This window comes from Cervus elaphus, chromosome 9 (genome assembly GCF_910594005.1).
Source record: "Cervus elaphus chromosome 9, mCerEla1.1, whole genome shotgun sequence".
Lineage (NCBI taxonomy): Eukaryota > Metazoa > Chordata > Mammalia > Artiodactyla > Cervidae > Cervus > Cervus elaphus.
In genome coordinates this window covers 24,848,992-24,874,131 of record NC_057823.1, presented here as the reverse complement: position 1 = coordinate 24,874,131, position 25,140 = coordinate 24,848,992, and the positions used below count along the sequence as shown (strand labels likewise).

The following is a 25,140-nucleotide window of genomic DNA, read 5'->3' as shown; positions in this document are numbered from 1 at the left end:
TCTGTGGTGGGTGGGGGTCCCTGTGGGGCACACATATGCATCCTTCAGGATTCCCTACAGGACAGGGAGGAACTCCCTACTTCACAGCTCCCCGTCAAGTGAAAGCCCTTTGCCTGACCTCTTCTGAGTCCCCAGCTCCATCACTGTGGTCATCCTGTGATCCTTTCCTCATGGGTCCCCTTGCCTGGCAGGCAGCCTTCTTCACTTAGGGTTGCAGCCCTTTGAACTTCCAAATGCCCACTCAGGCCAGAAGAAACTATACATTCTTGCTTCACCAAACTGTGGTAGCACAGAAGGTTCTAAACCCTCTGTTCTAACAGTTTTCTTGGCTCAGAGAAACACAGGGTTCGGTGCTGGTTCTCTTTTCCACGGCAATACAGTAAAATCCTACCCTGTTAAATTGTCATTTAATCTTGAGGGGGTAGTTAAGAACAAGCCTGTGGTGTGGTGTTTAGTCCCTAAGTCATGTCTGATTATTTTTTGAACCCATGGACTATAGCCCACCAGGTTCCTCTGTCCATGAGATTTCCCAGGCAGGAATACTGGAGTGGGTAGCCATTCCCTTCTCCAGAGGATCTTCCTGATCCAGGGATCAAACCCACATCTTCAGCATTTGGCAGGCAGATTCTTTACCAATGAGCCACTTGGCAAGCCCTCAGAATAAGCAATGGCATCTAATCAACAACCAGTTAGGTAGGAGTAGGCAACACTGTAGTCGCTAAGTGTATGGCCATTAGAGCTATTTATACTGAATCTGATGGGAGGGTTTTAGAATATAAAAATGAGCACGTTTCATATTGCGTATTGTGGGCTATGCTTTTCTTATGCGGTAGACCCCCCCGCCCTGAGTATGGCTCCCAGGAGATAGAGGAGGGAAGGAAGTGTGAGAGAGAACTAAAGGTCTATTTAAACAGGGGTGAGAGGATTTCAGGGGACTAGGATCCCAAACTGACAAGGATCACTTGTTTCCTGGCCTGGAAGGAGCACTGTGGATCCTCAGGGGAGGATTCCCTTAGGAGGGAAACTAGGCTATGTTCCTCCTGGAGCCTGGGCCAAGTAGATTGACCACTGGAGGGACAAAGAAGGGGTGATATGAGTGGAAAGGTGTCCAGAAAGGCCTCTCTGACAGCGGTGGGAAATAGGCTGGGAGGTTGGCCTGGGCTGTGGTGGGGACTCAGGCAGCCAGGCCTGGGTCAGGATGTGGGTGCCAATGGGAATGATGAGAGGTACAAAGAAGCAGATGCTGGTGGTGGGGAGAGAGCAATGAGCAGGGGGTGAGGTCCATGGGGTGACCAAGCCAGAAGCAGGATCTGGGTGAGCCCAATCAGGGTATAGGACAGGAAAATACTAGGGAAACACTAGAAGCCAAAACCCCAAGAGGAATCAAACCCACAGTATTAAAGAAATTGACCACAGAGTGTAGGAATCATGAGCCAGACCCTAGTCAGGTGGAGAAACCTCTAGAAATGCAACATGGGGCACAGAGTGACTCTTTACAAAGCGATTGTTTTTCCCAGAGAAGGAGCCCCTTGAAATCTGAGACACAAATGAAAATGATGTCACACTCCCTGTGAGCTCCGCTCAGAGGCCCCTTAGAGGCCTCCGTTATTAAGATAGATAACTCCATAATAGGGTAGGTTAAAAAAGATAAATTGCGACATAAACCTATGACACAATTGTTGGTAACCCTGAGACCAAACTTGAGTAGCCCGGCTCAGAATCCAGATGTTCAACAGCCAAGATCCATGATGGAGCAGAGCAGTAACTGGAACATAAGGAGGAGGACTAAGACCCAGGACTTGAGCCCAGTTTGTGCCCTGGGAGGTCCAAGGCCTGGACTCAAGGACTCTACACAAGGTTGTGAGGGTTTGTGGGGAGCTCAGTAAGGACTCAAGGGCATCATCCTGAGTTTTCAGGAAGATACTCAACTTCCTCAAAAACCTGTTACAGTCTCTTGCTAGGATATTCTCTACTCCCTTTGAAGAAATCAGACATTTGGGTCAGGTGTGGGGAAGGCAGAAGGTAAGGCAGGTGCTGTGCTAAGTCTGGGCGGTGGGCACCCCAGCCCAGTTGGCAGCTTACTTGGGATGTGGCCATGGGGACCATCAAGGCTTACAGGAGTTCCTATGGACCAGAGACAAGAGAAGGCAGTCAGCCTTTGGGGGAAGCTGGGAAGGCAATGGGGCCTCTGTGACTAAGCGGGTATCAGGTAGCAGCTCTGCCCCCAGCCCAGGGGGGTTTGGTTGCCAAGGAGGGACAGGAACTGGGAAACAGGGGCAGCAATGCTGCTTCTGACTTGGAAAAAAGAAAGACAAGTTCACTCATTCTGATCTGGAATGGGCTCTGCTGGAGACGTGGAGACCCCAGAGCTGGAGGGACCCTCCCCAGCCTCACATATCTCAAGCTTCTTCAGATTTTTACTGATAGTTAGAAACACATTAAATACACTGACAGACTTCTCTCTGGTGTTCCAAAAGGCAGCCAGGTTAGACTCCAGATGGGCCTTTCTCTGCAGGGACCAAGACTGTGTGTGGCAGGGCCAGGGGGGGGTGTCCTTCCTGTGGTCTTGTCTGTCACCCCTCCTTCCTCCTTTCTGGCAAGGTCCCCAGCAGAGCCCTCTACCATCTCCCACAGCCCTCCACCTTACCAGCTCTATCCTGACCCCAACCCCAGGAAGAACCCAGCTGCCCTAAGGGCATACACTTGAGGTGGTCAGAACGTGTTCTGGCAAAGCCCAGTCAAGGCAGGGCTCATCCCATCCTCTAGCTCCAGGTGGGCTGGGGAGGGGGCTTGGGTGAATGGAGAACTCTTTTCTAACCAGCCGCCAGAGAAGAACCCAAAGGAAAGAAAGCCAGCTTTGCGAAAACAAAATTTTAGAACTCCCACACTTGGGGAAAACATCCACTACACAACTCCACACGAGGCAAAGAATAGACTGATGGACATATCTGCCATTAAGACACAAGGTAAAGTTAAGACTTCAGTAAGGAGAAGGGGATGACAGAGGATGAGATGGTTGGATGGCATCACCAACTTAACGGACATGAGTTTGAGTGAGTTGGGAGCTCAAGCTGATTTGAGTGGGAGTTGGTGATGGACAGGGAAGCTTGGTGTGCTGCAGTCCATAAGGTTGCAAAGAGTCGGACACAACTGAGCAAATGAACCGAACTGAACTGAGATCTATTAACATGCCAGTAAAGATGAGACCATGCAGGTGTGTCTGACCCCAATGCACCCAAGCCCAGAGCAAGGACCAGCAACACGATGGCATAATACCAGCAGAGACAGTGGGCCCTCAGATTCAGCACTCACCTTCAACACATGCCACTGATAAAGTGTTTGGATTCCTGCAGGGGAGAAGAGAGAACCCATGAGCACCACTATTCTGAGGTTGAGCTGGGCCGTCCCTCCCCCATGCCCAGCGTGGCCCCAGTTACTCAAAGAGGTGATTAGTAAGGTTATTCTGGATTCCAGAGGGGACATACCAGGAGAATCAGGCCTGAGGTTGGTTTCAGGGGTCTCTAAGGGCCAGGGGTTTGGGAAGCTGAAGGGAAGGAAAATGAAGAAGCCGGAGGCAGAGGAACCGCCACATCTCTGAGCTGCTGGGAGCAACTGGGGTCCTCCCTGATCCTGTGGAAATCTGAAATGGCCTGGCCTCTCTTATCAGCCCTGTGGAGTGGCAGGAGGGAGAGATTGGGAAATGGGGTGATGGTGGGGTGTGTGAAAAAGCCCCAGATGGGCTGATACCCTTTTCTGATATAGAAACCTCCACAACAAACAAATCAATCTATTCATAATTTTCTGGAACTCAAGATCAGTAAAACTTGAAAAATTGTTCTCAAAGCGATATTTTTTTCTTTCTTCTCTTCTTGGCCACAAGGTTGGTAGGGTCTTTGTTTCCTTACCAGCAACCCAAACCTGTGCCCTTGGTAGTGAAAGCGTAGAGTCTTAACCATTGAACCACCAGGGAATTTCCTCAAAGGATTTCACTTTAACCTTACCAAGGAAGATAAGAGCTACTGTCTCCCCAGACAGAGTGGTTGCAGGTGAGAGGGCAGCCTGGCTCTGAGTTCCCCCAGGCTCGTCTGTGCCTCTGCCCAGCTGGGATGTGGTCCTTTTGTCCTCCGACAGCTCTGCCTCTCCGCCAATCACCCTCACTGGTCTCCTGCTTTCTGCTTGACAGGAAGACAAGATTTTGCTTGGGAACATCATCTGTTCGTGTTCAGTCATGTCCGATTCTTTTGCAACCCCATGGACCGTAGCCCTCCGAGCTCCTCTGTCCATGGGATTTCCCAGGAGAGAATACTGGAGTGTATTGCCATTTCCTTTCTCCAGGGGATCTTCCTGACCCAGGGATCAAAACCGCACCTCCTGAGTTTCTTGCATTGGCAGGTGGATTCTTTACTACCGAGCCACCTGAGAAGCCCAAGTATTATATACTGTATTCTTAAAATCAAATAACCAGAAAAAAAAGTCATTAAAAAAACCATGTGCGTGCATGTTCAGTTGGTCCCAACTCTTTGCAACCCCATGGACTGTGGCCCGCCAGGCTCCTCTGTCCGTGGAATTTTCCAGGCAAGAATACTGGAGTGGGTTGCCATTTTCTATTCCAGGGGAATCTTCCCGAGCCAGGGATCAAAACCTGAGTCTCCTGCACTGGCAGGCAGATTCATTACCACTGTGCCACTTGAGAAGAAAATCACAAGGAAAATAAAATACATTTACAGTATAGTAATGTATTTACTGGGGCTTCCCAGGTGGCGCTAGGGGTAAAGAACCGGTCTGCCCATGGAGGGGATGTAAGAGATGTGTGTTTGATCCCTGGGTGGGGTAGATCCCCTGGAGGAGGGCATGGCAAACCACTCCAGTGTGGCAGGAGACAGTCCATGGGACTGCAAAGAGTTGGGACATGACTGAAGTGACTCAGCATGCATGCACTATATTTATTGGTTCCATAAGTGTATGAAGTCTGTTTCTAAGATGAACTGTCTGTCAGTACCTACAACAATGCTATCTTATACAATACCAAACACTATAGATAATATGTGTATTACTAACAGTAGACATCAAAAATGAGAAGATAATGTGGAAAAGAAATTCATATTTTTTTACAGGTATAATAATTCAGGCATTGATAATGAAGAAGGAGCAAAATGATTGCTTTACTGTAGCCCAGTGTAATAAACAGGATTACTTCATGGTAGCTTAGCCTATCCACCAATGAATGAACCATCACACAACTGTTATGGCATACAGTATTGCAGTCATATTCATAATACAGTACCGGAAATACTGTTACATTTAAAAAAAAAAAACAACACCTAACTGTGATGATAGGCTGATGTGAAATTTCTCCAGGTATAAGAAAAAGAGGCATATTATACCATAATGTAATCCTTTGAAAGCAAAGATATGAAACAGTAAGGAAACTAACACATTATTAATTTTGTGTTAAATATTTCACTCACTTTTCACCTACATAAGAACAGACTAGTATCCACATATATTTTAAGCATTCATGATATAACTTTTTCTTAATTTTTTCAATATTTCTAGGCTCCGCATCTTGTCTGTCAGTTTTTTCAAACTGTTGCCAATCTCCGATATATGTATTTATTGGGAAAAAAAATCTATGTATAAGTGAAACCTCTCAGTTCAAACCCATGTTGTTCAAAGGTCAACTGTATTTTTTAAGAGCCTGAAACATTGATATTAGCACTTAAGTCCCAACACTGTCATCTCACAGTTTGGGGGCAGCTTCTTTGAGAAGGAGGACTGTGGGGCTGAGGGCCTTTTATGCCTGTCCCTTCTCTGCTCCTGGTTTTGTTTGAGATAAATATAATGAGCACAACAGGAATGCATGCATGTCCCAAATCTTTGTGTTCCAGGGAGAAACAAGAGAGAGATGGGCACTGAATGCTTATACATTTAGCAATAACAAGAATGATATGGCCACCCGCCCCCCCCCCCCCCCGATATTGAAGCAGTGCCCAGTAGGCTTGAGGCCAACAGACAGTTCTACTTGGGAACGCTTCCTCTGTGACTTGCCTGGCTCCAGACCATCCTTGAGATCTTAGCTGCCCCACAGTCCAGCAAGGAGAGGCTGCCCCATTTCTGGGCTCCCTTTTGCCACCTCACTCCCCATCCCACCAGGCTTATCGTCCTAAACTGTGCTTCCCCACCTATCTTCTCTATTGGACTGGGCTTGGGGAGGATGTCCACTTGGCACAGAAGTGCCCCCAAGAAGGCCATGTCCCTGCAGATTGGAATAAAAAGCTGAGGGTGCACCGGTTGAGACGGTACAGGCCCCAGGGAAGGAGTATAGAACTGGGTGGGACAGGAAAACTAGGCCTCTCCATCTGGGCTCACCCAGGTGTCTCTTTCCTATGCTCTTTGCTCAGGTGGGCATGCGAAACCTAATGGTACCGCATGGCCAGCCAGGAGCCCTGAGCTGCCGTTTGTATTGATAAAACCAGATGGTGTGGTCAGGGCCACCAGTGGAAGCACAACTGAGGTCACAGAGAGACTAAATCTGACACAAGATGCCATGGAGAGGGTGGCAGAAGGGCCTGTCATGATGACTCAGGCCTGGGTCCCTGACAGTGGTGGGCACCCAGAAAAGTCCAGCAGGCCTGTGGGGGCAAGGGACAGGAAGGAGCAGGAGTGAATCTCTGGATGCATGGGTCCCCGGGGCCACGACCTCAGACACTGCACCCCACTCTGAATGTGTCTAGGCCATAGGCAGGACCCAGCCAGGCTGGCAGGGATCCACAGGACAAGGCCCAAGGACCCATACTGAGACTCACAGGGTCTCTCTCCTACAGACCCCATCCTGCCCCAGCCCTACCAGGGCCTCCCCATGCCTCACCCAGGGCTTGGAGCCATCAGCTCATTTCCCTTCATGATTGCAATCAGCCAGCCTACAGAGGAGGTTTTCCCTTGGCTGGGCTGATGCAAACGCCCAGGGTGGAATCACTTTCTAACAGGGGGCGGCCGGGCCTCTCCCAAGGGGTTGGGCAGGACTGTGGCCTGCAGGGGAAGAGAGGGGGGGTTCCTGTGATTTCACCTGAAGCAGTTTCTTTAGAGTCAAGGCAAACGTCAAAGGAGACTCCTGGAGGAGGCCCAGGCTCTGCCTGGTTCCCCTGAGAGGCTGTAGGAGCTCTGTGGAGAGCACCCACTTGTCTGTCCTCCACAGGGGCACCCCTCCTGCTGTCCCCCCCAATCACATTTGCTTAGAGGAATGTGACTCTGTTCCTCACACACACAATGGGCCATCCTTGCTCCCTTCCCTTCCCTTCATGGCCTCCTCCCATTGCCCTCTGCCTCAGGAGCCTGCCTTTCTACACTCTGGCTCAGTGAAGCCCTGGATTCTCCTCATCTCCTCACCCTCTGACCCCTGGATGCCAGCCCCTCCAGGGCATCCCTCGCAGTCAGCTCACACTCCCTGATCATGCCACCTTCCATGCCTCTAACCCCACCTCCCCAAACCCTCAAGGGCTGACTTGGCTTCCTATTTCCCAGGGAATGCAGAAGCTATTGTCCTCTCCTGCCACCAAACCCACCGCAACTTCCCAGCTGCCTGGTTTCCCAGGCAGCCCTTCCCTGAGCTCTCTGCTCAGGTCGGCGTGTGATACCTGACGTTGTGATTCCTCCCCGTGACCATCCCCTTCAGGCACCCCCTGCATGACCCGTTGTCCAGCTCGCTCACCCATTTCCAGCCCATCTCCAGCAGAAAGATATTCAAGTTTCCCTGCCTGAAAAGATCCCTCTCTGACTGCTTGACCCCTCTAACTGCCTCTGTCTCTCTCTTTCTCCTTCCCTTCAGAATAAATCTTTGAAGAGCCATCTATCTCTCTGTCTCACCCTCCCTCATTCCTCAGCCCACTGCCACTGGCTTCCGCCCCCACCATACACTAAAACTGACCCCCCACACCCCGAGGCTCCAGGGGCCTCCTTGTCCCTTACCCAGGATGATAATCCCAGGGGCCACATCTTATCCTTACCCTACTGCTCCCCCCACCACCCACCTGGCCTTACCTCCTAATTTGCCACTTTCCAGGGCTGTTGTGGTGGGTCCTCAGCCTCTGGGGTCAGACAGACTTGCTTGCATTCAGTCCTGGAGATGTTGCTTCTTAGCTGCAGGAACTCCACCTCTCTGCGACTCAGTTTCCTTTTCTGTAAAATGGGGTAATCAAAGTCCCTGCCTTGGGGCTCACTGTGAGGATGAAATGAATTAACCATTAAAAAAGAACTTAGTGCCCAGCATTTTAGTAAGTGCTGCTCACTGAAAGTGAGCTGTTAAAAGTCTCTGACTGCATCTGGTTCTTTTGCTCCCCACCAGAATCAACTCACTCCAGCCTTCCCACTATCTGCGTTTCAGAGAATGCCCCAGACTCCTCACCAGCCAGCCTGCTGTCCTGATTCTTCCCAACCGTTCTCTCCACAGTAGCTAGACTGGGATTCCTGGGACTCGAAACTTCTAGGGACCACACACACCTGTCCCTGGCTGAAACCCCCCCACAATGCTTCCAATGCTCCTAGCATGAAGCCTAAACCTACTCCTCCTTTGATAGATTTGGTAACTGTTTTTAATACAAGAGGCAAACTACAATGGTCAAGATTTACAATAACAGTAACAATTGTAAAATTTTCTACGCAAAATTTTTCTTTGCTTAGAATACAATCTGAAGTTAGAACTTTCAGAGAAGCCTTGTGGGAATATTCAGCCTCCATAGTTTTCGGTTTCCCTCAGAAAGCCTATTTACATAAAAAGGAAAGCTTTTCTCTATAAGAAATCACATTTTTGTGTGTGTGTATGCACAGGTCCCAAAACTCTTACAGAGAATGTAGCACCAAACCGCAGTTGAGTATTTAAGAAGTCCTGGGTCTCTGGACACAAACCCCTACCCCTGCTTGAGCTGAATATTTTAAATCAGAACTTTTAAAAAAATTCTTATTTTTCTTCCCCATTTTTAAGTTGAAATATAGTTAATGTACAATATTAAATATTACAGGTGTACAGTAATTCACTAATTTTGTTATACTCATTTATAGTTATTATAAAATACTGCCTATCTAAATATATCTGTTATGAAATATACACTTGTAGCTTATTTTATACCTAATAGCTTGTACCTCTTAATCCCCTACTTCTATATTGCCCCTCCCCGCTTTTCTCTCTTTGCCAGTAGCCACTAGTATGTTTTCTGTATTTGTGAATCTGCTTCTTTTTCTGTTATATTCACTAGTTTGTTGTGTTTTTTAGATTCCACATTAGTAATATTATACAGTATTTCTCTTTCTCTGTCTGACTTATTTCATTTAACATAATGCCCTCCAAGTCCATTCATGTTGTTTCAAATGGCAAAATGTCATTCTTTTTTATGGCTGAGTAATAGAGGAGAGTGAAAAAGTTGGCTTAAAGCTCAACATTCAGAAAACTAAGATCATGGCATCTGGTCCCATCACCTCATGGGAAATAGATGGAGAAACAGAGGAAACAGTGTCAGACTTTATTTTTTGGGGGTCCAAAATCACTGCAGATGGTGATTGCAGACATGAAATTAAAAGATGCTTACTCCTTGGAAGGAGAGTTATGACCAACCTAGATAGCATATTAAAAATAAGAGACATTACTTTGCCATCAAAGGTCTGTCTAGTCAAGGTTATGGTTTTTCCAGTGGTCATGTATGAATGTGAGAGTTGGACTGTGAAGAAAGCTGAGTGCTGAAGAATTGATGCTTTTGAACTGCGGTGTTGGAAAAGACTCTTGAGAGTCTCTTGGACTGCAAGGAGATCCAACCAGTCCATCCTAAAGGAGATCAGTCCTGGGTGTTCATTGGAAGGACTGATGCTGAAGCTGAAGCTCCAGTACTTTGGCCACCTCATGCAAAGAGTTGACTCATTGGAAAAGACCCTGATGCTGGGAGGGATTGGGGGCAGGAGGAGAAGGGGACGACAGAGGATGAGATGGCTGGATGGCATCACCAACACACACACACACGCACACACACATACGTGCTAAGTCACTTCAGTCACGTCCAACTCTTTGTGACCCTATGGATTGTAGCCCACCAGGTTCCTTTGTCCACGAGATTCTCTAGGCAAGATTAGTGGAGTGGGTTGCCATGTTCTCCTTCAGGGGATCTTCCCAACCCAGGGATCAAACCTGCATCTACTGTGGCTCCTGCACTGCAGCAGATTCTTTACCACTGAGCCACCAGGGAAACCTATATATGTGTGTGTGTGTGTATATATGTATATATATATATCATTACACACATATATCACATTTTCTTTATCCATTCATCTGCTGAGGGACATTTAGGTTGCTTCCATAACCTGGTAATTAAGTCAGAACTTACTAAATGTCATGTGAATTACCTGAGGACCTGGTCAAAAGGCAATTCTGAATCAGAAAGTCTGGGGTGAAACTTGAGGGTCTGCACTTCACACAAGCCCCCAGCCAATGCTGAAGCTGCAGTTTTGAGGTCCAAGCTGAATAAGAAGGCTTTACGTCTATCTCTACCCAAAAGATTGTGCATCTCTTAAGGAGAGGGACCATGTGTGCTTTTTTCACAATGCCTGCACATAGCAAGTGCTTCATGTAAGTTTGTTGAATGAATTGTTCTTAATGCGTACCCAGTCCTCAGCTTCCTTATGTCTTTCTGTTGTCTAATTTCACTCATGCCTTTTAGACTCTCCACTTGCTTTTTGAGGGTGCTCTGGGCCCAGATCCGAGAGCTGAGCCAGGGGCCTACAGCCACAGGCATGTTGTCATGACATGGCCTTACATCACAGGCTCTTCACCTGCCTCTGCTGCAGCCACATCCTGGTCCTTGTCTTCAACAGATCTGCTCCTGCTTAGAAGCCTGACACACCCAAATTCCCCTGCCTCAGCATAACCTCCTATCCTTCATCTCCCCACACTGACACTGATCACATCACACTGCACCCCAGCCCCTGGCTTTTCCATCCTGACTCTCTTCTTCCTCCCACCGCATGTCCAGTGATCTCAAAGAACTCTTCCCCATGTCCCTGAGACACCCCTTTACCAAAACCCCCTGCCCCGAGCCTATGTTAGGGCCTGACATGCCCATGGGGCAGGGGGTCACCTCTTCTTTCAGGGCCTGCCCTCTGGGCCCCCCACCCTCCGAGTCTGCCTTCTTCCTATCTGGGTGCTGCTTCTCTGGTCCTTTGAGGACCAATCCCCCTCCCCCAGGGTCTGCCCTGTTCAGCAAACCCTTCCCGCCAACCTGCATCAGCCGAATCACCTTCAGAACAGACTGGGATCCAGACCCCTGCAACACAACTCTCTCCTTTATTCACTGGCTGCCAGATAAATTCCTGCCTGCTCCACTGGGCCTTCACCTGGCCACCCGTTCAGAACCAGGCAGTCCAGGTGGGGTGGGCAGCAGAAGGTCAGGGCTGTTCAGGGCATGGCAGGACCGCACCCCACTGGGGAGGAGCTCAGAGTCAGGGGACCCCTCACCTGTCAGAGAGGATCTCTCACCTATCTCCACTCTGCCCAGTGACCTGCCTGTTTCTTAGCCTCCTTGGCAAGATAAGGTGATACCCTTTGAGTAAGTTTTTTTTCAAGTTTCACTGTTCTCGAGTACTAGAAAGTGATGAATAAGTCTGTGGTTTGCTATGGAGGTTCCATGTCAGATAAAGATTCTTCCGAAGCCCGCCCTCCCCTCGCTTCCCCGGGGCATGGGCACACTGTATAAAAGTCGGAGGCTGTCTCGGACACTTCAGAACGCCACGAAGGACCTGGACAAGACAGAATCCATCCTGCCAGCCCAAACATGAGCAGTCTCTCCATCTTGCATCTGCTCCTGCTCCTGCTTGCACTCCATGCCCCTCAGGCAAAGGGGTTGCCTGTCACGACATCGAGGCCTCGATATTCTGCCTTGATGAAGGAAATTATGAATGACTTAGAGAAAATAACTACGACTCCAACAGTGAGTAGCTGGGATAAGGTTGGCAAGGGGCAGGAAAGGGCTGGCAGGTGCCTTGGGCAAATAGGACTCAGGAGCTTGCTCTCTCTCTGCCTCAACAGGACTCCTTGAGCTCAGATGAGAAGAATTTCCTGACGGTAAGAGTTCAACCCCACACATGGGTGCCCTTGGGTGGGTTCCCATCTACTTCCTGCCTGGTGACCTCAGGCATGTCACACCACCTTGGTTAGCCTCTGTGTTTTCATCTGTAAGTAGGGTTAACAGCACCTATCTCAGTGGTGGCGTTGTGAAAATCAAATGCACCCTGCGCGTCAAGTTCCCAGACCAGTGTCTGGTGCTAAACGGGTGCTCGGGACATTCCCCCAGTTATGGCTGCTGTTAATAATGAAAATGATTTTTTTTTATTACAAAATGAAAAGGCAGCTCTAGATGAACAATCCTGGAGGCCTTAAGCTCAGTTTTCAGTGGGGCAGTTTCTGGGCTGGCAGACTAAAATTTCCCACAGGATCATGCTTGCCACCTTTCTTTTCCTTAAATAATTGAGTCACGTTTTCCAATGCCAACCAGCACTCGTCATCATCACTTTTAGCTATTTTTCCTAACGTGGTTATTTCACCTTTGCTTTCATGGCAATTCTTGGGTCAAACAAGAGGTAGAATCTATCCTGAGTTTATTGGCCATTTGCATTTCCCCTCTCTTAGGCACTAACAGTTCACACGCTGCACCCCTTTCCTGGCTGGGGTCTCTGTGATTGTCTTCCTGATTTCAAGGAGCCGTTAATTCAGTCATGGTCTTTTAGCTGCAAATATTTCCCTTAGGCAGACTTTTGCCTTTTTAGAGTCTGTTTGGGGAAGTATTTTTTCCCCCCAAGTGCAAAAAGATCCACCCAAGCCGTTCATGCAGCTCACAAGAGCCACCGGCTTGGTTCATGGGTGATGTAAAGTTTGTCTGGGGTGTGCATCCACCTCTTGGCTGGTGACCTTTGGAGCAGTTCAGGGACCTACCTGGGGCAAGAAGGGGACTAGGAAGGAGCTGTCCGGGGATGTCCCCAAAAGCAGGATTGGAAAACTGTGAGGGTGATTTCAGCCCACCCATGAGGACACTCTCCAACTTTTCCCCCTTACATGTGTTCTTTGTCCCCTTAGAAAGAGAGCCTTCTGCAGAAAAACCTGAAAGTATTCATGACATTTGCCACAGATACTTTTGGAAATGATTCAAAAATCATGAAAAATCTTAAGGTATGTGAAGCTGTCAAGGGCTGGGGGATCCCTACCTTGACCCTGCCCTTTCTCTGGTAGGAGGGTAGCAGGTTTTGCTTATCATCGAGGAGAGTCTCTGATTGTTTGCTTTGGTCTCTCCCCACAGGAATTCCAGCCAGTGCTGCCCACAGCCACATCCACGGTAAGCTGCCCCCAAAATGCCCCTGAGGTGATGCCCTGAGCCACATCCTGACCCCAGCCTGTCATCCACCTTCCAACCTGGCTCCATCTGATGATGCCTCCTTCTTTGTTTCTACACAGGAAAATCCAATTTTTATTGAGAAAAACAAGTTGGGGGATTTTCGAATGAAACTGGAAGAATATTTGGCTATCATTAGAAACTATCTGAAGTCCAAGAACCTGTGGTTTCCCTAACATCTGAAGTGTGAAGCCCAGTTCCCTCTCTGAAGCCTCAGAGCATCAGTGACAACAGACTGTCCTAAATTTCTTCGATGTTTCTCACATGGTCCAGGCCTGGAAGAATTTTCTCCTGTGGAGTCAGATGAATCATTAACTATTTAATTCCTGAAATGTGTGGCCCCCATTTGTCCTTTTGTGATTATGTTCTCATTTTTAATCTATTGAGACTTATTTATTTATGTATGTATTTATTTATTACCTTGTGCAAATGTGAAGGGTATTTATTTTAGCAGAGGAGCCATGTTCTGCTCCTTCTGGACAAGACTTAAGATGGGGAATTGGGAATATGTTCATTTGTACCTCAGGTTTGAAACTGAGGTACACATCTGTGAAAATAAACTACACTCTCTGAACAAATGCTTTGTTGCTAGTGTCTCAGTTTGACTCAGGTCTTAGTAACTCTCTCGCCTGATGATTTAACATGCCTCCTTGCACCAAATGGGCCCTTGTACCCACACCCTGGCAATCTGTAGTCCATTGGGGAGCCAGATTGAATTTTAGAAAAGGCAAATGCGATCAGGTTGGTTTATACTTAATTTTCCAGTCCTGGAGGGTCTTCTGGACCTTGTCCAGATTTGCTGTTGTTGTTTAGTCACTAAGTCGTGTCCAGCTCTTTTGTGATCCCATGGACCATAGCCCACCAGGCTCCTCTGTCCATGGGATTTCCCAGGAAAAAATATTAGAGTGGATTGCCATTTCCTTCTCCAGGGACTCTTCCTAACCCAAGGATCAAACCTGCATCTCCTGCATTGACAGACAGATTCTTGACCACTGAGTCACCAGGAAAGACCCATACAGAGACGTAGGCCTGATTCCATCTAGCGCTTCTATTTTCCTATTCTCACAGCTACCTATCTTCTCAATGCTCCAGGTAACAGAAGTGCTGTGGCTTCCTCGGTGAACCACACACCTTTTTTTACAGCTCTAAACTTTTACCCACACTGTTACTGCAGCCTCGCATACCCTGATCCTGATTCAACATGCCCAAGTTCATTATAAAAAGCTGTTTACTTGAAGTAACAAGTAACACTCTGAGTATTTAAAGAGTCATTTTCCAGCATATTTTCTAATGCCTAGTGAAGCATTGCTGCTGCTGCTGCTGCTGCTAAGTCGCTTCAGTCGTGCCCGACTCTGTGCGACCCCATAGACGGCAGCCCACCAGGCTTCCCCGTCCCTGGGACTCTCTAGGCAAGAACACTGGAGTGGGTTGCCATTTCCTTCTCCAGTGCGTTAGGATGCTTCAAAAGGATGAGTGAAGGTAGTAAAAGAGAAGATGCAATCTAGCTTTTGAATTACTAATACAGCAGACAGAAATCTTTCTTATTAAAGAAGACCGGGAATAACATAATAAAAACAAGTCATTGAGCCAATACCATACTATCCTGATGACTGTAGCTTTGTAGTATAGTTTGAAATCAGGTAAGTTGATTCTTCCAGCTCCATTTTTATTTCTCAAGACTGCTTTGGCTATTTAAGATAGCTAGGACATGGAATGGAGAAACCAATGGCACCCACTCCAGTACTCTTGCCTGGAAAATCCTGTGGATGGAGGAGCCTGGTAGGCTGCAGTCCACGGGTCGCTAAGAGTCGGACACGGCTAAGTGACTTCGTTCACTTTTCACTTCAACTGATTGGAGAAGGAAATGGCAACCCACTCCAGTGTTCTTGCCTGGAGAATCCCAGAGATGGGGGAGCCTGGTGGGCTGACGTCTATGGGGTCACACAGAGTCGGACTCGACTGAAGTGACTTAGCAGCAGCAGCAGGACATGGAAGCAACCTAGACATCCATCAACAGATGAATGGATAAAGCAGCTATGGTACATAGATGCAATGGAATATTACTCAGCCATAAAAAGGAATGCATTTCAGTCAGTTCTAATAAAGTGGATGAACCTACAGCCCATTATGCAGAGTGCAGCAAGTCAGGAAAAGAAAAACAAATATTGTATACTAACGCATATATAGGGAATCTAGAAGGATGGCACTAATAAACCTGTTCACAGAGCAGCAATGGAGATGCAGAGATAGAAAACAGACTCATGACAAGGGTGGGGGAGAAGAGGGAGAGGGTGAAGTGAATGAAGAGAGCAGCATGGAAGCATATGCACTAACATATGTAAACAGACAGCCAATGGGAATTTGCTGCATGACTCAGTGAACTCAAACTGGGCTCTGTAATAACCTAGATGGGTAGGAATGGGGGGGTGGGAGGGACATTCAAGAGTGAGGGGGGACAGATGTACACCTATAATTTATTCATGTTGATGTCTGACAGAAATAAAACCAATATTGTAAAGCAACCATCAATTAAAAAGAAATAAATATATTTTTTTAAAAAGTCAGAAACAGTCTCCTGTATCTTATGAAGGATGTGTAAATGCGTGCAATAATTCTTTTAAAAAAACTTACTATAAAGTGCCTGTGTTTAGGGGATTTGGAATCTTATTGAAAAAGAAAAAATGAATACATGGGAGAACAAAAGACTAGCTCAAATGTTGCATACCTCTGGGTTATTCACACTACTCGAGGACAGAGCCCTGAAAGAGATGGGTGGACAGGGACCCACTGGGAGGACTGCCACCGTAGCCCTGGGGTGGAACAGACTGATGTGCATGACAGAGGCTGGGACATCACTGAATGTGGTTTCAGTCTGCCACCTGACCCTTGGGGTCCCACTGACCCTTTAGCTCTGAGTGCCTCCCTCTCGGGCTCCCCTGCATCCTGCCCAGGGTACTTTCTCCAGTCTGAGGGTTCAGGGGAGGCGGGGCAGGGCAAACTTTCTCCTGTCGCTATGCTATGGAGCAATGTCATCCTTTCCGACTCCTCATAAGTCCCATAAAGGCTTTGGGTGCTGAATACCTAGGAGTCTGGCCCTCTACTGGACGCGGGGGATATGGCAGTGACTAGACGGATGGAAGGTGTTCAGGGAGCTTGCTTTAGACTGAATGGCCTTGGAAGGTCTTTCCAAGGAGGTGACATATGAATGACAAGAAACTGCCAGCCACACAGCAACCAGGGAGAAGAGATCTCTGGACAGAAAGTACAACAGCTGTTGCCTAGAGACTGAAATGAGCTGAGAGCACCACAGAAGGAAGAGTCCACAATTCTCCCTCAGTCTCTCCCTTCCCTCCTCAAGTCCAAGCCCTGTGTTGGTAACCAGTCACTGCAGGAAGTGGTCAGACAACAGAGACTTAGTGCAGAGAGATCAGAGGATGTGGAGTGTGAGGTCAGCACAGACAGGACCTATGGGTCCTGGGTGGAGGTGACGTGCTTGAGAAGTTGTTGTTCAGTCACTAAGTCATGTCCAACTTTTTGCAACACTATGGAATGCAGCATGCCAGGATTCCCTGTCCTTTACTATTTCCCAGAGTTTGCTCAAACTCATGTCCATTGAGCCTGTGAAACTTGAGAAGGGGGTGGGCCTTTTTGGATTCTGGGAGTTTCTTCACTGCCCTTCTTGTAGAACAGTCCAGGCTGCTCCAGGCTGAATGGGGATAAACATGAGCCCAGCACACTGTTTCATCCTTGACCCCAAATCGCAGACCCTGCCTAGGTCTAGCACAACCAGGCCCAAGCACAGTCCTGATCTGTGGCCCAGAACCAACAGGTGGTCAGTTCCCAGTTGAGTTGGGGTATTTTTACATCATGTCCATCTGCCTGCAGGGAGATGGCTGATGACCAAATGGTATGTCCTGGGTCAGTCTCCCGCAGGTCTTAGAGCCTGGCTAGACTGTCCTTAGTGCCAGCTCTATAATTCCAGTTGCCACTAGGGGGCATCAAAGCCCCATCATAAATTGCACAAAGGCCAAGTGAAGGCCAAAGCCTTTCCCAATCCAAGGTGCCTTTTTAGCAGAGAAGTAGATAAAAGGAATTTTATTTCTTATTTTAATTAAAACATATTATGGAAAAGAATCTTAACTATGTGTGTATATATATATACACACACACACACTATATGTATAGTATATAACTACATATATAGTATATAAATAAATCATTTTGCTATACACCTGAAACACTGTAAATTAACTATTCTTCAATTTTCAAAAATAGTATTTTTTTTATTGTAATGGTAATATGAGAGAAAATATATGCTCTTTACTGATAAACTTTGGGGTTTTGTTTGTTTAAATAAACTTGGAAATATAGAAAAATAGAGTAAAAAGAAATTGCCAGGAAGGCAAGTTCCTGAGGCAAGAACTCAGAGAGGCATCACCTACCTCCCTCCATGGTGCGAATCCTCTTGTTCCAGGAACAGGCTCTGCTCCCCCTACCCTGGCATTTCACTTAGTTCAGCAAGCACCCTGAAGACCCTCCACAGCTTACCCAGGCTGGAGCAGAGGGTTGGGAGAGACACTAGATCAGGCCTGGGGGCTTCTTGGCTATGTCCAGTTTGCCCAGGATGGTGTGATGCGGGTTATTACATACAGAGCAATGGACAGCTGGGTGTGGATCTTATCAGAGGTGCTTCTCTCAGGAGGTAATGTGGAGGGAGCTTGAGAAAGGAGCAGGAGTCTATCAGGCAGCCCGAGGTACAGACAGGAATGTCAGACGTATGGTGCCAGGGTGCAAGGGTGTGGCGGTCTGAGAGCATAGGGTGAGCTGGGGGTCACAGGCGGTTAGGTCACTTACAGGACCACAGTGTGGGTGCCCAATGGCCAGGTGGGGACAGGTCCCCCAGAACTCCTTTGGTCACTGCCTTTGTTTTCAGAGTCTGACGACCATGGGCCCTAGGACCCACCTAATCTCTGGGTCTCAGCCTGGTCCCTCCTCAATTCCTCCCTCTCTTTGCTCAGCCCAGCACAGCCACTGTGGAGATAGCAAGACTAGACAACCATGCCTGAGGAGTGGGGATTGTACGGAGATGGAGGGAGAGGATGGGGCCACATCACTGTATTCAGGGCCAACGGGAAGAGCCAAGGCCGAAGGAGAGATGCTGGAGGAAAGAGGGGGATCTCTGGAGCCATGGTGGGAGGGAGGGAGGGAGAGGCAGAGGTTGTGTGGGCCAGAGTGGTGGGTTGAGTTCTCACCATGGGCTGGGCCTCAATTTTTCTCCTTGAAAGCCTCAGGTCAGGCTCATGCCCACGGAGGCACAGGAGCCCTTTAAGTCTGGTCCAGAGACCACCCGGAATCTCTCCCTTGACTGAACCCAGGCCTCTAGAGGTACCTACTGCCTACTGGCTCCAGCTTTAGGGGTGCACAGCACAGCTACAGTGCTTCAGTTCCATCCTCCATTCACAGAACCACCACATGCTTATCACCAAAATCTTCTATGTGACTATTTGTCCCTTCTCCTACCCAGCACATCTCCACTCTCCACATCTGCACACAGTGGGCTTAGATCCATGCTTGCTCCCAACCCCACACCTCATGGAGCTTCTGAGAGAGACCACTGGCTCACAGCCATTCCCCGCCTTGGCTGGTAGTCAAGGCCTCCTCCCTCCCACCAGCTCCTCAGAGATCCCAGACTCAGCTTCCACCTCCAGCCTTGGCTCAAGCTGTGGCTTTCCATAGGCCTTCCTGCTTCCCAGGGTCCACAGGATCCCAGCCTGAGGTCTTCTCGCCACCTCCTCAGACAGGTGCCCTTGAACTGGCTGCCCCTGGGACTTCCTTCAGCCAACAACAGGCGAGTGTCTCCACTCAGCCTGCCCTGGAGAGCACCACATGGGCCGTGCCCTAGATGAAGTAGGGCAGCCAGGGACAGCAGACTGACAATGAAGACGTGTAGCTCAGAAAGGAGCTGTGTTGGGAAAGGAGCATGGCTGGGCCTGTGCCTGTGGCCAGGATGAAGCATGGGGTTATAAGAGCACCTGGGAATAGGGTGCTGTGGCAGACAGCTGCGAGTGAGGGTCCATATCTGGGGGTGATGGTGGTAGGGTGTTCCCTCTCCTTCCACTGTTTATGTCCTGTCCCCTGTGGGGAGAAGGACCAGGGATCCCTTGAGTGTGGTAATAAAATCAATGGACCCCTCAGAGGGGGTCTGAACCTTGAATGAGAGTGGGGAAAACATTTTGGACAAGCTCACCCTATGCCAATGAGCATCCAACAAATGTGACTCTGTTTTCCTCAGGCTGAGGGCTAGACTCAGTGGCTGCTTTTTCCTACAAGGCAAAGCCGTAGGCTCCTGGCAGTCTGGGGCCACCTCCTCCCACCCCGGACAGGGGGTAGGACTAGGGAGGACAGTGCCCTACACCCGTGTTGTCAGTTGACTCTCTCCAGGAAAATCCATGTGATTGAGTCATTTCCTAGTCAGCTGACCTTGAATCCCCAGGCTGCCTGGCAGGGTTTGCTCCTGGGGGTTGCGTGCGGGGTGGTGCTGGGGTACTGAGGAAAGGTCTAAACAGGAAAACCCCCTACCACCCCTACCAGAAACCTCCGGAGACTCGCCCAGACTCCAGTGATCACTCCCCTCTCTTTCCAACAGGGTGATAAAGGCTGGAAGCGGGAGGCACCCATTCAGTCAAAACAGAAAACAGCCCCCCGTGCAGCCCAGAACTTCCTTTTTAGGAAGTTGTTACCTGCAAAGCAGACCTTCACCTCCTTGTAGAGATAAGCCAACTGGGGTACAGAGGTGGAAATCACAGTCTGAGGTCATGCAGTGAAAAGTGGCCAAGCTTGAAGGCAGGCCCGTTGGCCTCCAACCCTTATTCAACACAAAGGCAGTTGCTGTGTCCCCACAACCCTACACAGGGGACTTGGCACAACCCTTGCTAGGATGTGGCCTGAGGGAGTGGGAAGTGAAGATGTGTTTCAGGGAGGGTGTGTTTATGAGTCGATAGCCCTAGGGATGGGAGGAGGGATCCCCAAGGAATCCCTGTGGTCATCCTAGAGACACTGTGTGGGCCATTTCCCTCCCCTGCCCCACAGTTCACTGACCCCTTTGTCACTACTCCTGCTGGGAGGGGCTAGGGGGCCTCTGGGGAAGGTACTGGGAGGAGGTAGGGGGTTCTGCCCAGAGGCAAAGGTGCAAAACAGGGAGCTTGTGGCTCAAGGCCAGAGCCTTCTGGGACCTGAAGAACAGAACTGGAAGCAAAAGACACATCTGCCCAAATAGGACCTCGGGTGAGTCCGAGGGAGCCCTAACACTTCAGAAAAGTCCTGAAGGAAGCTCGTTCCAGAACCACCCATCTTGCCCAGAAGAGAAAGCTTGCCATCTGCAACCTTGACTGGCCCATCAGCTAGCTCCAGGAGGACTGGTGAGAGAGCTGGGCTAGGGTCCCCAGGCTCCTGCCCAGTGCCTTTGCCTGAATTCCAGCCCCAAACACAGAGAGAAGTGAGGGGCACCTTAAGGACTTTGGGAAGTTGTAAAGGCTTCTGGTAAAGATTTCTCCTTTTAATTTTTAATGAAGTCTCCAATGTTTCCCCTCCCCCCACCCCCCCACTGCCCCACCAAGGAGGCATGTAAAGGCAGAGGCCCTTTCTAAGTATCTGGTGACACTCCTAGCTGGGGAAGAGCTTAAAGGGACAGAGATTCTCAGGTGGTGGGGGGGGGGTGCATTTCCAGCCCTGGACGGGGTCTTCTGGCAGGGTGAGAGGCATAGGTTGGGGGAGGGAAGGCCTGATGCACTACCCTTGGGGTGAAATAGCAAAGAAGCCCCATGGACCAAGGAGTGAACTGAAAAGGACGGCTCATCATCCTTGGGTGCTAAGTTACTTCAGTCGTGTCTGACTCTGTGGGACCCCATGGACTGCAGCCCACCAGGCTCCTCTGTCCACGGGATTCTTCAGGCAAGAACACTGGAGTGGATTGCATTTCCTCCTCCAGGGGATTTTCCCAACTGAGGAATCAAACCTACATCTCTTATGTCTCCTGTGTTGGCAGGCGGGTTGTTTACCACTACCACCTGGGAAGCCCCAGAAAACACATCGTCCCTGACCAGGAATCGAACCTGGTCTGCGGTAGTGAAAGTGCCGAATCCTGGTGACTAGACCACTATCATCCTTGGCCCTGCCTTAAAGTTGGCACACCTGGGTACTGCCCAAGGCTTGGCTCACTCTGTGCAGTGCTCTGGTGCCAGGAACTTCCTCTTCACCAGTGACTTCCACACGTCTTATGCCCTGACTCCTCTCTGACCTTTGGGCCCATGTGGCCACAAGTGAGTCTTCTGAAGTTCCCCTGGCCTCTCAAAATTGCCACATCCAGTCCAGTCTGGACTGACTCCCCAAACCTCTCTGACACTTTGGGTCTCCCCCATCGCAGCAAATGGCTCTACTGTCCACCCAGCAGCCTGAACTAGAACGCTTAGTGTCAGAGGTTCCTCACTCACCTCCTACCCCAACCCACACATCTAGTGAGTCTCCGCAAGGCTTTCTCTTAGCTTGCTTCACTCTCATTTCATGACTGACCCCTCCGGGCTGTTCACTTTCTGGGCATGTCTTGACTGATACCCTCAACACTGTGCCTATGAGTCTGGTCCCTGTCCTCCCTGCCCCTACCCAACATGAGCATCAGAAGTGAGCTCTGAGAGCAGAGGGCTGTGAGGTCAGCCACACACCCACCTCCCTGGAAGGTGGGCTATATGGATGCAGAGTTCACAAACACATGGTTGGGGGTTAACCACCCTCAGATTCCCCTAGACCAATCGAAACTCGCCAGTGCCAGGGGTCTTGGGATACCCAGAGAACAGGACCACAACAGCTCTCCAGGACAGCCTGGCCTTTCAGAGTGACATCTCTTTCAAGAAGGGCGAGCCACTCACAGTGCTGTCCCCACACTGGGTTCTCCTGAGGGTTCCCCCATGAGCCCAGAGCCTGGGTGGTGGTTGGGCTCGCCACCTTGCCACATGTGTCGAGAAAGATGTTCTCTGGGCTGCAGCTGGGCAAGGAGTAGCTATCCCTGCAAATTCCAGTAAGGCTGAGTCCCCTGCCCTGTTTGGACTTTAGAAAACTCCCAAAGCGATGCCTCTTACCTGGGAGGATTCTCCCATGAAGTTTCCTGGGACAAGCAACAATTTCCCATGTGAGGTAGCAATAATTAAATGCATTGTACAGATGAGGGAGCTGAGGCTTGGGGAGGAGGGGCTTTCTTGGGCTACCCAGGGATCAGTGGTGGAGAGTTTAATCCTGAGACACAGAGATGCCTGGATATCAGGCTCTGCTGGGGAAATTCTGCCTTTGGCCCCCAGGGCTTCCTGGGGATGGTGACAGGCCATCCTAGCTTCTCTGCCAACACCTGGAGAAGTCTTTCTTTATAGATGCCCTGAGGGGGATATCCCTCTGCTGGTCTAGCCAGGTGACTAGCATTTCCTGGCTTTCTGATCCCTGAGATAGAAGATATCAGAGGAGCAGGAATGGATATGGGTTCAAATCCCATCTCTGCCATCAGTGATTGTATGAACTGGGTGGGCCACTGCTCTCCTGGTTCTCAGGTTCCCAGGGAGGAAAAGGACCCCCCCCCCCCCCCCATCAAGGGGTGGCAGGCCCAGGGAGGGCAAGATCAGCTGAGAAGCTCGTGCAAAGGTCCCGTAGGATGCAAGGCACCCTGAGGCCCATTTCCTTCCCTTGTGATAACTTCCTCTGTGAAAAAGATGCCAGAGAAACCACAAGCCCCTAATTTCCCTCAGAGTCTGTGGGAGGGACACTCACAGGAAACCCCTTCCAGAGGGTTTTCTCCTGACCGTGTGGGGAAGGGGCCAAAGAGGAGTCACACTGCCCATCCTGGTCCTCATCCCCACCCTCCCACAGTCCCACTGGGGGCCCTGAGTCAGTGTACCCGCGCGATGCTATCGCTGCCACTTTCCGTGCAGTGCAATCTAGGAATGCCTGCCCCTGTCACAGCCTCAGCTCTGATGTCATCTTTCCAGAAGAAAGATGCGTGGCTGCCCATGAACCTCACTGTCAAACCCCTGGACTTCCGTCCTCTGTGTGCCGACTTCAATGCCCACAGGCCACCCTGCTGGTGTGGACCTCTCCTTGTGGCTCCTGCTCCTCCCTTCCTTCTCTCCCAGGACCACTGGCCAGTCTCTTGTCCAGCTATCATGCCTCTGGCCCCTAAACACTACTGCCCTGGCCATCAGCCCTTCTTCTCAGATAACAGGGCCCTCAGATCCTACAGGTCTGCTCTTTCATCCCCTGGGTCTTCACCTTGGGCACATGGACAGTAGCTCTAACCCTCCTTGCTTACACTCCACAGCACACTGTGTAACCCGTCTCCTCTTCACCATGTTGTTGTTGTTGTTTGGTTACTAATTTGTGTCACCTCTTTGAAACCCCAGGAACTGTCCCCATGTGACTCCCTAGGCAAGAAAGCTAGAGTGTGTTGCCATTTCCTTCTCCAAGGGATCTTCCCAACCCAGGGATCAAACCTGTGCCTCCTGCATTGGTAGGCGGATTCTTTACTTCTGAGCCACCAGGGAAGCCCCTCTTCACCACACCTGTTCCTAAACCTCTCTGTTTGTGCCCAAGACACTCTCCCCCTAAACTATCCTCTTCCTCCCTCCGGCAACCTGACTTGCCACCTGACTCTACTTGCCCTTTCAGCACGCACTGGGAGGCAGCATCTCCCAGGAAAAGTCTCTGGTGCCCTCTGACCACTGAGCTGGAAGAAGTGGTTCCTTGAGATTCCTTAGCTCTGAATTTCCTCCATCCCAACATGGATCATACAACGGGAGGGTCCACTGCTCCCCTACAGAACTGAAAGCCTTCACCGCTAGATGAAAGGACCAGTGGGTCTCAACTTCCTCCTCACTAGCACAGGGCTTGGTGCAGACTGGAAGAGTTTGTTGACTAATTGAGCTGTGACAACTCATTTCAAGGAGGAAAGTGACCTTCCATCTCAGAGGGGCCACACCAGCTCTTTGCCTCCCTGGCCACAAGCTTAGCTATAGCCTGTGGTCCCTGTTTCCCACCACACAGCCTCCAGGGCACTGCCTGACACAGACTTCCACTCTGTGTGGGACCTTCACCCAGTGTCCCTGACCCTCTGTTCCCCCTTGAATGCTCCCTGTTAGGGCCTGAGCAGAGGTTTCATGGAAACAATAGAGGAAGGGCCAGGGTTTGAACATGCCACACTCTTATCCCCAGTTTGGCCACCTAGAAATGTTCCAGCAGGCGCAAATGAGTAAGGTTGGCCTCACGGTGTGCCCCAGATCCTGGCAGGGACCTTGGGGCGGGGGGCGGTGGCGGGGAGGGGGGGGTTGGTGTCTGGATGACCAAGGCCTGGTTTCCCTGTACAAGGACAACAACTCTTCTGCTATGCCATGAAACTTGCCAGGGCTGCAGGTTCAGGCCACAGTGCTCAGACAGTGAGTTCTACCTGCTCCCCAGGGCTGTCCACTAGGGCTCAGTAGCATGTCCTCGCTTATGTCTGACACCATCAATCAAGGTTAAACCAGCATCTGGGGCCCTGAGACATCATTACCCAGTGTGGGGAGTTCCTCCCCTATCAGAGAGGCACCTGCAGAGGCATGGGGGCTCACACAGATGCACCTCACATAAAATACCCTCCCCTCCTGACACATCTGTAAGTATAGACAGCAATCACACTGGCACATGAACACTC

The 25,140-nt window shown here is 49.8% G+C and overlaps 1 protein-coding gene across 1 annotated transcript; it reads left to right on the top strand.

Moving 5' to 3' along the window:
* The first annotated feature begins 11,795 nt into the window (after positions 1–11,795).
* Positions 11,796–13,990, top strand: LOC122699111 (interleukin-3-like). The gene is made up of 5 exons (XM_043910655.1): positions 11,796–11,963; positions 12,062–12,097; positions 13,106–13,198; positions 13,326–13,361; positions 13,481–13,990. Exons 1-5 carry the CDS (start codon positions 11,808–11,810, stop codon positions 13,592–13,594), a joined length of 435 nt encoding a protein of 144 aa, XP_043766590.1. The 5' UTR covers positions 11,796–11,807; the 3' UTR covers positions 13,595–13,990.
* Positions 13,991–25,140: the final 11,150 nt, after the last annotated feature.

Excerpts from the sequence above, each read along its gene's own strand:
- LOC122699111 (XM_043910655.1), top strand. The coding sequence starts at position 11,808 with ATGAGCAGTCTCTCCATCTTGCATCTGCTCCTGCTCCTGCTTGCACTC. Across the intron at positions 11,964-12,061 it reads AAATAACTACGACTCCAACA|GACTCCTTGAGCTCAGATGA; the intron begins GTGAGTAGCTGG and ends CTGCCTCAACAG. Across the intron at positions 13,362-13,480 it reads TGCCCACAGCCACATCCACG|GAAAATCCAATTTTTATTGA; the intron begins GTAAGCTGCCCC and ends GTTTCTACACAG.